This window comes from Dunckerocampus dactyliophorus, chromosome 5, assembly GCF_027744805.1.
Source record: "Dunckerocampus dactyliophorus isolate RoL2022-P2 chromosome 5, RoL_Ddac_1.1, whole genome shotgun sequence".
Lineage (NCBI taxonomy): Eukaryota > Metazoa > Chordata > Actinopteri > Syngnathiformes > Syngnathidae > Dunckerocampus > Dunckerocampus dactyliophorus.
The window spans coordinates 235,001-249,920 of record NC_072823.1 but is presented as its reverse complement, the minus strand read 5'-3'; the positions used below and the strand labels follow the sequence as shown (position 1 = coordinate 249,920).

The following is a 14,920-nucleotide window of genomic DNA, read 5'->3' as shown; positions in this document are numbered from 1 at the left end:
GGTGAGTGTCTTTTCAAAGTAACCTCTCTTTCTCTCCTACTTTGGATGGACACTGTCACGGAGGTATTAATTTTGTCTCGGCAGGGGCGCTTGTCTCAGGTGAGCCTCGTAACAGACGACTGAGGGAGCGCCACAGAGACATCTTGTTGGGAGGCGGGTGCAGAGGCTTATGGACAATTAATTCCAGCAGGCTGTCAGCAACAGCAGGAGCAGACACACAAACGGAAGAGGCGCTGTTCTGAGAGGACGGGTGGACCACCGGCCATCTTTAAGGAAAGTTACGCCATTGTACACTTGGACTGCTTTTCCTGTTTGTTTTTATACCAGGTGAGCTGAGACACCCTCATGTGGATAATATTGTATGTAGGGAAGGAATTTGATTGGATAATCATTTGATGTGAGCCACAGTTCACCATTTGATCAGCTTATTCCACTATATAATAATACAGTAGCACAAAAACAGGTTTATGTTGTACAGTTTGGAAATGTGCATAATTTGCTGTGTTGAGCATTCAAAGAATCAAAGTATTGCAATGCAAAGTTTAAAATAATAAGAATATAGCACCCATGAATGTAAAATATTTAAGTTTAACATAACTAAAATCTATATTATATATAATGTATGTCTAAAGAAAAATATGGTCTGTTAATATAAAGTGTTAAAAAGTAACATTTTACTAAGGTTATTGGAATTTTTGAATTAGATTTTGGAAAACTATAAATTTTTCTACCTGTTATTAAAATGTCTTATCGTGTGACTTGAAGTCATGTGTTGTACTGACATAATTAATAATATGTACAATGCATTTGTTTGAATGCAGATAATGATTTAGCGTAGGTATTATTATCAACATGTTTTGTTAGTGGGGTGAAAGTGTTGGTTGTTTTTTATGACTGATGATGAAATGCGAAGGCGCCGGTGCAGCAGATGGAGGCCGTGTTAAGGGATTACGCTAACTCTTTTAGCAGTCTCATTGTCAAGTTTGGCATCAGATTATTAGGCAGCAGCCGCTGTTTGGGGAGGAGGGAGGGGGCGTCACGTGGTGTCAGTGCAGCAGCCGAGCAGGTGCACAGTAGGTAGAAAGTGACACAAGGAGGCGTCGTGAAGACCACACGGTTAATGGAAGATGCTGGTCAAGTAGAGCTACCGAATTTCTGAATGTTTTATTTATTTTTAATTGTGATGCATCTGCAGAGTAAGAGGATGTGTTGTTTTTTTTTTTTTATTTTTCCAGTGGTAAAAATGGCATCCACGCTGCAGAAGCTTCTCACTCCAATGTGTGGCGGTCCGCCCGAGCCCCCAAGAAATAAAGTGACAGTGGTGGGAGTGGGACAGGTGGGCATGGCCTGTGCTGTTAGCATCCTGCTCAGGGTAAGACACCCGCCAAGGCTGCTCCGTCCCCTCCGAGGCGGTATGTTTTATTGGGTGGTGTGCGTGTGCAGGAGCTGGCAGACGAGTTGGCCCTGGTGGACGTGATGGAGGACAAGCTGAAGGGTGAGATGATGGACCTTCAACACGGAAGCCTCTTCCTCAAAACCCCCAAAATAGTTGCAGATAAAGGTATTCAAAACACACCGGAAGGTGCATTCATGTGGTTACTTTATGCAGTGGCTTAGATGTGGAAAGACTTTATTTGGAACATTTTGTGTATTTTTGGGGTCCTGAAGGGGGCCCAAAAGCGTAACACGGCAAGCGAAGCCTACATTTCGGCTTTTACTTAACACAACGACCCTCATGAAACAACAGAGCGGTGTTTATTGAACGTACAGTACATCACTCTATGAAAGCACAGTAAAAGGCTCTGAAGGCTTTAAACCAGGGGTGTCCAAAGTGCGGCCCACAGCAGCAAAAAAGTCAAAATGTTAAGAGAAGAGTTGTAATCAAGCAAGGGGGGAAAAAAAGCCCAAATTTCACAAGAATAAAGTAATAGTATGAGGGAAATGTCATTTTAGTAGCCTGAAGTTGGTTTGGTTTGGTTTAGTTTATTTGAACATGAAGGTTACAATGGAATACATCTCATGAATAATTTTTTTTCACAGTTCTACATGTCCAAAAGGAGTAGGAAGAAGCAAAGCTTATTTAATCCTACCCCCATCCAATCTACATCTTGTACAGTACATGTTGTTCACTTCTTGCATTCCATGTCATGTTTTCTGTAATAGTCTAAATAATACATAATAGATAACGGTAAGATAGCCCCCCCGCCCAAATTTTTTTATTTATATATATATATATATATATATATATATATATATATATATATATATATATATATATATATATATATATATATATATATATATATATATATATACACACACACATATTAATAATAATAATGATGATGACAATACTAAATAAATAAATAACGAACAAAGCTTTTTTTTTTTTTTTAACAAAACAGAAAAAATAATTAAATAATAATTAAAAATTAAAAAAAATAAAATAACAAACCTGACAGAACAATCAGGACTCTTCTGCCTTGTATTTAGCAAATATCAACTGCTTATATTGTTTTTTGAATTTGCTCATCTCTGTACATTGTTTGAGTTCTTTACTCAATCCGTTCCATAATTTAATTCCACACACGGAAATGCTGTGGGTTTTCAGCGTTGTTCTCGCATATAAATGTTTTAGGTTTAATTTTCCTCTAAGATCATATTTCTCCTCTATGATTGAGAAATACTTTATTAAGTTTTTGGGTAACGAGTTGTTATTAACTTTATACATTATTCTAGCGGTTTGAAAGTGTACTAAATCTGCTAATTTTAATATCTGTGATTTTAAAAATAAAGGGTTTGTATGTTCTCTATACTTGGCATTATGAATTATCCTCACAGATCTTTTTTGCAGTACAGTGAGTGAGTGAAGATTGCTTTTGTAATTATTTCCCCATATCTCCACACAATACATTAGATATGGTAATACTAAGGAACAGTACAGAGTGTGGAGTGATTTTTGGTCAAGAACATACTGTATTTTGCTTTCTTCAATATTGAGATATTTCTCGCCACCTTTTGTTGTACAGTATATATTTAATATGAGATTTCCAACTCATTTTTTCATCTATTACAACCCCAAGGAATTTATATTCTTCCACTTTTTCAATATCCACTCCATTAATTTGTATTTGGTCGTACGTGTCCTTTCTGCTATTACCAAATAGCATTATTTTAGTTTTACTTAAATTCAGAGATAATCTGTTCCTGTCAAACCATGACTTTAATATGACCATTTCATCCTTGACCTTTTTAATGAGTTCTTGTGTGCTTTCACCAGAACAGAAAGCGGTGGTATCATCGGCGAATAAGACCAATTTTAAGTTGTTTGTTACTTTACAAATGTCGTTAATGTACAAGTTAAACAGTTTTGGTCCCAGTATGGACCCCTGGGGTACTCCACACGTGGTGTTTAAACTCCCAGATGTATATTCTCCTAGCTTTACAAATTGTTTCCTCTTTGCTAGGTAGCTTTTAACCCAATTTAAGACTGAACCTCTAATTCCGTACCTTTCTAATTTTGAAATTAAGATAGTGTGATTAATTGTATTGAAGGCTTTTGTCAGATCCATGAATACTGCTGCTGCGCATCTTCTGTTGTCTATGGCAGTCGTGATTTCCATCAGTGCCATAGAAGTTGAAATGTTGGCTCTGTAACCATATTGACTGCTAGCCAATAATTCATTCTTATTAATAAATTTGTCCAACCTATTATTAAATGGCTTCTCCACAATTTTAGAGAATTGTGGTAACGAGGAAACTGGCCGATAATTTGTAAATTGGTGTTTGTCTCCTTTTTTGAAAATTGGAACCACCTTGGCTGTTTTCATTTTGCTTGGAAATATTCCAGTCTGAAATGATAAGTTACTAATATACAGTATGTCACAAAAGTGAGTACACCCTTCACATTTCTGCAAATATTTTATTATATCTTTTCATGGGACAACACTGAAGAAATGAAACTTTGCTACAATGTAAAGTAGTCAGTGTACAGCTTGTATAACAGTGTAAATTTACTGTTCCCTTCAAAATAACTCAATACACAGACCTTAATGTCTAAACTGCAGGCAACAAAAGTGAATACACCCCAAGTGAAAATGTCCAAATAGGGCCAAAAGTGTCAATATTTTGTGTGGCCACCATTATTTTCCAGCACTGCCTTAACCCTCTTGGGCATGGAGTTTACCAGAGCTTCACAGGTTGCCACTGGAATCCTCTTCCACTCCTCCATGACGACATCACGGAGCTGGTGGATGTTAGAGACCTTGTGCTCCTTCACCTTCAGTTTGAGGATGCCCCACAGATGCTCAATAGGATTTAGGTCCGGAGACATGCTTGGCCAGTCCATCACATTCACCCTTAACTTCTTTAGCAAAGCAGTGGTTGTCTTGGAGGTGTGTTTGGGGTCGTTGTCATGTTGGAATACTGCCCTGCGGCCCAGTTTCCGAAGGGAGGGGATCATGCTCTGCTTCAGGATGTCACAGTACATGTTGGCATTCATGGTTCCCTCAATGAACTGTAGCTCCCCAGTGCCGGCAGCACTCATGCAGCCCCAGACCATGACACTCTCACCACCATGTTTGACTGTAAGGTAAAACACACTCGTCTTTGTACTCCTCACCTGGTTTCCGCCACACACGCTTGACACCATCTGAACCAAAAAAGTTTATCTTGGTCTCATCAGACCACAGGACATGGTTCCAGTAATCCATGTCTTTAGTCTGCTTATCTTCAGCAAACTGTTTGCGGGCTTTCTTATGCATCATCTTTAGAAGAGGCTTCTTTCTGGGATGACAGCCATGCAGACCAATTTGATGCAGAGTGCGACGTATGGTCTGAGCACTGACAGGTTGACCACCCATCCCTTCAACCTCTGCAGCAATGCTGGCAGCACTCAGGCGTCTATTTTCCAAAGACAACCTCTGGATATGACGCTGGGCACGTGCACTCAACTTCTTTGGTCGACCATGGCGAGGCCTGTTCTGAGTGGAACCTGTGATGTTAAACCGCTGTATGGTCTTGGCCACCGTGCTGCTGCTCAGTTTCAGAGTGTTGGCAATCTTCTTATAGCCTAAGCCATCTTCGTGTAGCGCAACAATTCTTTTTTTCAGATCCTCAGAGAGTTCTTTGCCATGAGGTGCCATGTTAAACTTCCAGTGACCAGTATGAGAGAGTGTGAGAGTGATAAAACCAAATTTAACACACCTGCTCCCCATTCACACCTGAGACCTTGTAACACTAATGGGTCACATGACACTGGGGAAAGAAAATGGCTAATTGGGCCCAATTTGGACATTTTCACTTAGGGGTGTATTCACTTCCATGAAAAGATATAATAAAATATTTGCAGAAATGTGAGGGGTGTACTCACTTTTGTGACATACTGTATGTTAACGGGTCTGCGATCTCATTGATGACCCTTTTAATTGTTTCCATTTGGATTCCATGACAATCAGTTGAAATATTAAAGAAACAAAGCGAGCAAAGTTGTAATTTTTGGAAACTTAGCTTGGGGGAAAATATATAAGTATGGAATTTACAAGTCAAAATATTAGAAGAAAATATACAAGAAAAAAGTTTAAATATTTGGAAAATAGAAAACAACAGCACCAGAAGTGGAAAATAGCAGAAATTTAGTAACAATGTTGAAATGAAGAAAAATTACATTATATTTTTAAAAAGATGTAATTACAAGAAGTAAAGTGAAGAAGAAAGTTGAAATGAAAGTTAGAAAATAAAAAAAAAACAGCTGTAATTCTACGGGAATAAAGTCGAAATATTAAGAAAAAAAAGTCATAATCGAATGAACAAAAGTTGCAATTTTACAAGAATAAACTCGTATTATTATGGAAAAAAATTAATTTGTAGTAGTGCATGGCTCAGATCAAGGGTACCCAAGTGTTACATTTAAAATTTTAAACTCGTGGATAGACCTTGGTAATGTTATCAACACAAACTTCAAACATTGCAAAACACACACCCAACATACCAGAGCTCGAGACATCTTCCATTTCCCATAGCAACCCTCTGAAGTTCACTCTTTCCTAAATGTAAAGTACATAACTCGGTGTCCACTCGGTGTAAGACTTTTGTTCAAATAATCTTATTTTACTCTTTTATACACAAAAAAATCACTTTAGTTGCAGAGTTGAGTAATTATTCCAGGAATATATACCATTGTAATCATCATGGGGTTTGTTTTTCCATGGAATTATGTTCTTCAAAATTTTCATCGGCAGGCGGACACGAAGGTTATGTACTTTTCACTAATGATTACACAACAGTTTTTTTTGTTTTTTTTTACACTGAGAATATTTGAATAATACACATGAGAAACCAATTTCTGACATCATTCTTTAATTCTAAGTAGAAATCATGACACAATTATCAGAGAAAATATTGTTTATTTCACAACAAAAGTAGACATGCTTTACATGTAAAATTTCAATGTCCAAATATAGACACTTTTTTACAACATAGCCGTGCTAGCGCAAAATAAAAACATGAACAGGCTTAATTTATGGTTTGGTAAGCTTCCTCACTCTATAAACGTCAGAGTGATAGGGATAGTACACATTGTTAGAACAACAATTTCAAATACTCCATCCATCCATCCATCTTCTACAGCTTATCCGAGATCGGGTCGCGGGGGCAACAGCCTAAGCAGGGAGGCCAAGATTTTCCTCTCCCCGGCCACTTCGTCCAGCTCCTCCCGGCAGATCCCGAGGCGTTCCCAGGCCAGTTGGGAAACATAGTCTCTCCAACGTGTCCTGGGTCTTCCCCGAGGCCTTCTACCGGTCGGACTTGCCCTGAACACCTCCCCAGGGAGGCGTCCGGGAGGCATCCTGACCAGATGCCCAAACCACCTCATCTGGCTCCTCTCAATGCGGAGGGGCAGCGGTTCTACTCCGAGTCTCTCCCGGATGACAGTGCTCACCCTATCTTTAAGGGAGAGCCCAGCCACCCTACAGAGAAAACTCATTTTGGCCGCTTGTACCTGCGATCTTGTCCTTTCGGTCATTACTCAAAGCTCATGACCATAGGTGAGGGTAGGAACGTAGATCGACCAGTAAATTGAGAGCTTTGCCTTTTGGTTTAGCTCTCTCTTCACCACAACAGACCGATGTAGAGTCTGCATCACTGCAGACGCTGCACCAATTCGCTTATCGACCTCGTGTTCCATCCTTCCCTCACTCGTGAATAAGACCCCAAGGTACCTAAAGTCCTCCACTTGGGGCAGGATCTCATCCCCGACCTGGAGATGGTATTCCACCCTTTTCCGCGCGAGAACCATGGACTCGGACTCGGACTTGGAGGTGCTGATTCTCATCCCGGCCGCTTCACACTCGGCTGCGAACCGATCCAGTGAAAGTTGAAGTTCATGGCTTGATGAAGCCAGCAGGACCACATCATCTGCAAAAATCAGAGACTCAATCCTGCAGCCACCAAACCGGAACCCCTCAACGCCCTGGCTGCACCTAGAAATTCTGTCCATAAAAATAATGAACAGAATTGGTGACAAAGGGCAGCCCTGGCGGAGTCCAACCCTCACTGGAAACGGGTCCGACTTACTGCCGGCAATGCGAACCAAACTCTGACACCGGTCATACAGGAAACGAACAGCTTGAATTAGCTGGTCCGATACCCCATATTCCCGGAGTACTCCCCACAATATTCCTCGAGGAACACGGTCGAATGCCTTCTCCAAGTCCACAAAACACATGTAGACTGTTTGGGCAAACTCCCATGCACCCTCAAGGACCCTGCTGAGAGTGTAGAGCTGGTCCACAGTTCCACGACCAGGACGAAAACCACACTGCTCCTCCTGAATCCGAGATTCAACTATTCGGCGGATCCTCCTCTGCAGAACCCCTGAATAGACCTTACCAGGGAGGCTGAGGAGTGTGATTCCACGATAGTTGGAACACACTCTCCGGTCCCCCTTCTTAAAAAGGGGAACCACCACCCCGGTCTGCCAATCCAGAGGCACTGCCCCCGATGTCCACGCGATGCTGCAGAGTCGTGTCAACCAAGACATGCCTACAGCATCCATGGCCTTAAGGAACTCCGGGCGGATCTCATCCACCCCCGGGGCCCTTCCACCGAGGAGCTTTTTGACAACCTCAGCAACCTCAGCCCCAGAGATAGGAGAGCCCACCGTGGAGTCCCCAGGCTCTGCTTCCTCATAGGAAGACGTGTCGGTGGGTTCGAGGAGGTCTTTGAAGTATTCTTTCCACCGATCCACAACATCCCGAGTCGAGGTCAGCAGCACACCATCCCCACCATACACGGTGTTGACTGTGCACTGCTTCCCCCTCCTGAGACGCCGAATGGTGGTCCAGAATCTCTTCGAAGCCGTCCGGCTAAACAGGTTTATTATGCCCAATATATCTTATATTCCCTTATTACATATACTATATTGGGTAATAGGATTGTAAATGTGACTATAGGGGTTTTGTTTCATGTCTAGAGCTCTCTAATAATGTTAAACATATTTATAAGGTGATAAATGGGTTTTCTCTGCTGTCAAATTATTCCATTTATAAATATATACGACCAGAGTCCACAGTCAGATCCTCTCCCGTGATGTGTCTCTGTCTCAGACTACTCAGTCACAGCCAACTCCCGCATCGTGGTGGTGACCGCAGGCGTCCGTCAGCAGGAGGGTGAGAGCAGGCTGAACCTGGTCCAGAGAAACGTCAACATCTTCAAGCACATCGTCCCACAGATCGTCAGATACAGCCCGGAATGCATTATCATCGTGGTGTCCAACCCAGGTACACACATACGATGCAAATACACCAGAAAAATGTTTCATTGTTCTGGTTGGACTTTTACATGATTTTGCTTTTTTCATTTATTTTTTTACATTTAAAAAAAAAATGTCTTTTGCATTCTTAAGTTTTTGTTTGCTTTAGATTTTTGGGCGGGTTATGCATTTGTTTTTGAATTGTTACATTTAAATTTATTTTTATATTTTGTTCTGTTAATTTTGTTCTCTTGCTTCCTTGTATGTATTAATTTTGTTAAAAAAATAGTTTTTTGTTTTTTTTTACATTTCAATTTAGTTTTCGTTCATTTCTATTAGTGTGTCTTGTCTTTTTTTATTTTTTTTGCATCTGTACTGATAGTAGGAGGAGTATTCTCCATATGATAGAAAGAAGGTGTATATATACGTAGTTGGTGTGTTTTTAACAGTGTATTCCTAATGTGTGGTGATGTATTGAAATAAACCTTTGCAGTGGATGTGCTGACCTACGTGACCTGGCGGCTGAGTGGCCTCCCCAAGCACCGCGTCATCGGCAGCGGCACCAACTTGGACTCGGCCCGATTCCGCTTCCTGATGGCCTCCCAACTGGGCGTCCACCCGAGCAGCTTCAACGGATGGATCCTTGGGGAGCATGGCGACACCAGCGGTAAAGTTTTAAACGGACGGGTTCTGGCACCGGGTACGCGGCGTGGTTACCCGCTTGTGTCGTTTTCAGTGCCCGTGTGGAGCGGAACCAACATGGCCGGGGTTAGCCTGCAGGCATTGAACCCGGACATCGGGACTGACGGCGATGAGGAGAACTGGAAGGAGACGCACAAGATGGTGGTGGACAGGTGACGCTCACTCACTCACTCACTCAGACCATTCCACCCTCATTGAAACAGCATAACGACAAAATACATGTTTGCCGTCTTCCTGACATTAAATTTGTTTTATTTTTGCACGTTTGTCGCACTCAATATTATTCGATGACAACACGACTCAACACAAAATGCAGTTTTTAAATGAAACTTTTTATTTAGGGAGGGGAAAAAAATCCAAAGCTACATGGCCCTGTGTGGAAAAGTGATTGCCCCCTAAAGCTAAGAGAAGAGTTCCATTTTGACAAAAAAAAAAAGAGAGACAAGAGACAAGGACAACAGCAGCAACAACAACAATTGTGACAACAACAGAACAACAGAAACATACAGAACGACATCAGCAAATAAATGTCTGTGACAACTATAAAGACGAACAAGGACATAAGGACAAGGGACAAAACAATATCAACAACCACAATGACAACGCTGTCAATGACAATCACACATAATAGTAGTCATGAAATGATGAACTATGATAGTGATCACAATGACAATACCGCATTGAAACAGTCACACATAATTGTAGTAATGAAATGATTATCCATGATAGTGAACAGAATGATAATTACTGTAATGCACATCATTGTAAAAAAAAAACTATAGTCATACTGCTGATATCACCGTCGCTGTAATAAAAACAACATAACACCCTGGTTAACTCAGTGAGTAATGTGGGGAAGTACGTATGTACTGTGAGTGTGCATATGTACAGTTATCTCTGTATGTGGGGAAGATTTCATATATATAAAGGTGCAAGAATGTGTGGGCGTGTAATTGTCACTGAGAATGCATGGACGGAAAGGGGCCGCCTTCCACCTCCCAGAGAGCCCCGCCCCAAATAGCCAGGCCGAGCCCCCGCCGTCAGAAGGCCACCAGGCCCACAGGGGCAGGCAGCACAAAGATCAGTGCCCCAAGAGCCAGCCCAGAGAGCCCTCCCCCCCGGGAAGACAGCAAGGGGCCGATGAGAGGTATCCCAGCCAAGGGCAGGGCGCCGGCGGGCCGGAGGACTGCCAACCCGAGACCAGCGAGAGATCACACCCCACAAAGGCAGACGAGTACCGGGGGCCACAAACCGGCAGGCCCACAGACGCCCCCACAACCAGAAAGAAGCCGGCCCGCGCCGGAAGCGCCAATCCCCGCCACCCCCAGGGAGCGGAGCCCGGCCCGCCCCGGGCCAACCCCCGCCCAACCCCCAACACAGGGCCGCCCCACCCAGGAATGCAGGAGGCACACCCTCCACCCACTCGGCGGGGGCACGGGCGGCAGAGATGTATCACCCAGCACCCGACCCCACGGAGCAAACCCATATATGCGCCCCCCCCCCCCCCCCCCCCCCCCCCCCCAAACACACACACACACACACACACACACACACACACACACACAAGTAACTAAAATAAATAAAAGTACACACACGCACGCACATACACACTTCTACGCCCCCACGCGCACGCACATACACACTCCTACGCACTCAAGCGCGCACACGCACGCACACACAGTGGTCGACTGCCCGACACCCGGAAGCGTCACCCTATTCCCCGTTGGTAACCCAAGGAGCAGCGGAGCCGGGGACCCCGGGGTCCCACACATACAATCCAGAACCCAGGCGCGGAGAGCACGCACCGTCGGGGAGCAGGAAGACACCAGGCCACACCCTCCCAACGGTAGGACGCCGCCAGCAAGGCAGACAGGGGAGCCAACGAGGAGGAAAGCGGGAAACTGAGCAGGCGGGCAGGAAAACGGGCGAGCAGACAGGCGAACCACCACACAGCGCCAACCGACACCCGCGGGCCAGCAAACCCCGAAGAGGGAGCGGGAGCACCGCACCCCAAGCCGCAGGGAGGTCAAGCACCAGAGCCGAGAAGGCGAGACCAGCAGCAGACCAGCCGACGGACCCCACAAACCACCAGAAGCCAGACCAGCCACATGCCACCAGAGCTGACAGCGCACCACCCGCGCACCGGAGCCCCACCCCCGACAAGCCCGCAGACAGACAGGGGGAGGCGAGGACACAGACAGCGGCCCAGCAGAGCACAAAGCGCAACGGCGACAAACGCCCAAGCGCCCGGCAGAGCACAACCCCACCCAGCGGGCCCGGCCCCAGGGCACCCGCCCCCCCACCCCCACCCCACCTCGCCCACACGCCTCCCGCATACCACCACGGCCGGCAAGGGAGCAACACCACGACAACCACGAGAGCACCGGACCCCACATAGAGCGAAGCACGGCCACACCCACGAAGCAAGCCAGAGGCGCCAGGGAGGGACAGAGAAGCAAGCACCGCACGACAGGGCCCATGAAAGGAGCGGCCCGGCGCCACACCGCAGACCGGCCACCACTCCACCCCTGGCCCATCCACCAACACGCCAAGGGAGAAATCCTGGAGGGAGAGAGACAACCGCCGGCCAGAAAGCAGAGACTAGCCAGACACCAGCAGGCAGCAGGGACGGACCGCCCGCCCCGGAGCAAGCATCACCCCGCCAATCCCGGCCAGCGCCACGCAGAAGAACACCACGCCGCCCGCCCCCACGCGCACCCACCCACCCACGGCCCCCACACCCCCCGCCCACCAAGCCACAGCGGTCCCGTCCCTGAAGGGAGAAAGCAAGGGATCCCCCCCACCCCGAGCCTAAACCGCACATCCGCAACCCCCACCTCCGCGCCCCTAGTCAACCGGGGGACAGCCACAGGTGACGGAGGACAACAAGCAGCTCCCACCTGTCACACATACACCACACACATAAATCGGTAAAATAAAATAAAATAAATAAATTAAAATTAAATTTAAAAAATATATATAGAAAATAAAATAAATAAAAAGGGGCAACCCAAACCACCCTCCCACCCAGGGGAGATAGCTCCGCGGGGGCAGCTGGGCTCAGGCACCCGCGCCCCCACACCGGACGACCCCACGCGGCAGCCGAGCAGGAGGGCCCAGGGCAGACCCCGCCCCACCCCCGGAGGCGAGGGAGAGCCAGCGCCACCAGCCGCACACGGGCCCTCCCAGCAGCAGTAGGCGCCCGGCGCCCGCAGGATGCAGCACCCCGCCCACCCACCACCCCGGAGGTCAACCAACGCCGCCGCCTGGACGGCCCCCCCGACCCCGCCCGTGCCCCATCACCCGACCCGGATCGGCTTTCGGCACGAGACCGGGCCGGTTGCCGTATCACATTGGTAACTCTGAGCCACACTCCAACATGGTAGGTGTGGTAATGCGCCTCAAAGCTAGTTGCCACTCGACTCTTGTCACCCGCAAGAAGAAGAAAAGGCAACACCACCATGCAGACATGTCTGTCGTGTACCGTAATGAAGTTAGTTTCACGTTGGATATTCGGCTCCGTAGCAGCAGCAGTAGTTAACCCTCACTCTTCCCGACTGCTGTGTCATGGTGCGGGGAGCTTGCACGGGAAGTGCCGCTCTAACCGCTGTTTGCTTATAATAGGGACCGCACAAACTCGACTAAACATGTCGAAACGGCGGCGAAAAACCTTGGAAACTCTTCTGTTATGGAGCAGGAATGGAAGCTAGTGGGGTTCGCTTGGTTTAGTGAGTGCAGCTGTGTGTGTGCGACTTCACCATGTTGTTTTACCACTTTAATGTAAGGACCATTTTACCATGCCCACTGATGACGTGCAGGTTCTGAGGTTGGGGGGAAAAAAAAAAGGCACATTTATTCTCGCACCCGGCGCGTACCAACCGTCAACTGCCATTGCCAACATACACACAACACATTCTGACCTTCAAAATAAGAGGCCTCTTTGTTCCATTTGTCTAATTGTGTAAACAACACAAGGGTGTCATTAAAATATCTTACATTAATAACGTGAATGGAATGACATCTGTGACTCCATCTTCTTTAATTAAGCGCGGGCATTACAGTTTGTTGAAGGTTTTGTAGCAATATGTGCTGACATCCTATTCAAAAGGTTAGCTAAGCTACATCCATTTTTCAATCACTGGACAAAATGTGCCAATGCTGGCAAAATAAGTGGAAAAGGTAAAAAAGTATTTGCACGCCCATTTTTTTGTAGTTTCATCATTTATTGGATTAAGGCCCAGACTCCCAGAGGTTTGTTCCAAAAGCCAAGCAATATTGGTGGTCATGCTGTAGAATCAAAAAGTACATTCAGCAATACTTTGCTTGCATTATTTTGAATGCTTTGAAGAGCTATTTTCATAACCATAATCAATCACACAAATTCATGTTTGTAACAAAAGATTCTTTAAAAAAAAAAACAAAGCAAAAAAAACGATCATCTCGGAAGCCAAAAATTGTGAATCGAGACATCCCTAGGTAAAGCTCCAAATTCCATAAATAGTCGGAGGGAAGCTGTAGTGCATCATATTTATGTCTGTTAGCCGGCAAGCTGCTTCCTGGTTTATGGTGGATGGTGGAACATGTTAGTGTGGACGGGGAAACAATTCCATTGTCAGTCAAAATGACAAAAAAAAAACACGACCGTAGTCGGAAAAAAAATATTGATGTATCTGTCCGCTTGTTAGCAAGCAGCCTACTTCCTGGTTCGTGGGTATTTTTAAGTCTGAGGATTTTTTGAGCGTCTCAATTTGTTTGTGCTTGACAGCGCCTATGAGGTGATCAAGCTGAAGGGTTACACCAACTGGGCCATTGGCCTGAGCGTGGCCGACCTGACGGAGACCATCCTGAGGAACTTGAACAGGATCCATCCCGTCTCCACCATGGTGCAGGTGAACATCTCAGCCTCTCTTGAAATAAAGTCCACATAAATCAATCAATGACGTAGATACTGTATGTCTGCTGGGCACGTACAGGGCATGTATGGCATCCATGAGGATGTGTACCTCAGCCTGCCGTGCGTGTTGAACGGCGGGGGCGTGGCCAGCGTGGTCAACGTCACGCTGACAGACGATGAGGTGGCCCAGCTGCAGGCCAGTGGCGCCACGCTGTGGGACATCCAGAAGGACCTGCAAGACATTTGAGGGGCTAGCAGGGGGAGCCGCAGCTACTCTACACTGTTGTGTACAAGCAGTAACTCTTTTCACTTTCAGTTCAAGCACACTGCGCATTCAATCTAGCTCATGTATACCTACTGACATTTTAACAGTAAAAATACATTCTTCTCATTGGACGGTTGTTAAGATTCATTCTCAAACTGGTAGGAGTACCACTGGTGCTATGTGGGCTCCAACTAGTGCTACTCATGAACACCGGATATAGTTTTACTCAATAAAAATAGAATTATATTACAGACAGAATATGCACAGTGAAAGCAAATTGTTTTTCAACTAATTTACCCATAATTTTGGA

The 14,920-nt window shown here is 45.6% G+C and overlaps 1 protein-coding gene across 2 annotated transcripts in view; it reads left to right on the top strand.

The window, feature by feature from the left end:
- Positions 1–84: 84 nt before the first annotated feature.
- ldhbb (lactate dehydrogenase Bb) overlaps positions 85–14,920 on the top strand; it is a 15,732-nt gene continuing 896 nt past the window's right edge. Inside the window, exons 1-8 of one of the 2 annotated variants that reach the window (XM_054776187.1) lie at positions 85–327; positions 1,236–1,372; positions 1,444–1,495; positions 8,604–8,777; positions 9,243–9,416; positions 9,486–9,603; positions 14,217–14,340; positions 14,425–14,920. The exon at positions 14,425–14,920 is cut by the window's right edge and continues 896 nt beyond it. In XM_054776187.1, coding sequence (XP_054632162.1) covers positions 1,244–1,372; positions 1,444–1,495; positions 8,604–8,777; positions 9,243–9,416; positions 9,486–9,603; positions 14,217–14,340; positions 14,425–14,592 — 939 coding nt within the window. In that variant the 5' untranslated portion in view covers positions 85–327; positions 1,236–1,243 and the 3' untranslated portion in view covers positions 14,593–14,920. Of the gene's footprint in view, positions 328–1,235; positions 1,373–1,443; positions 1,562–8,603; positions 8,778–9,242; positions 9,417–9,485; positions 9,604–14,216; positions 14,341–14,424 lie in introns of both variants that reach the window. The other variant, XM_054776186.1, reaches the window with a different exon arrangement.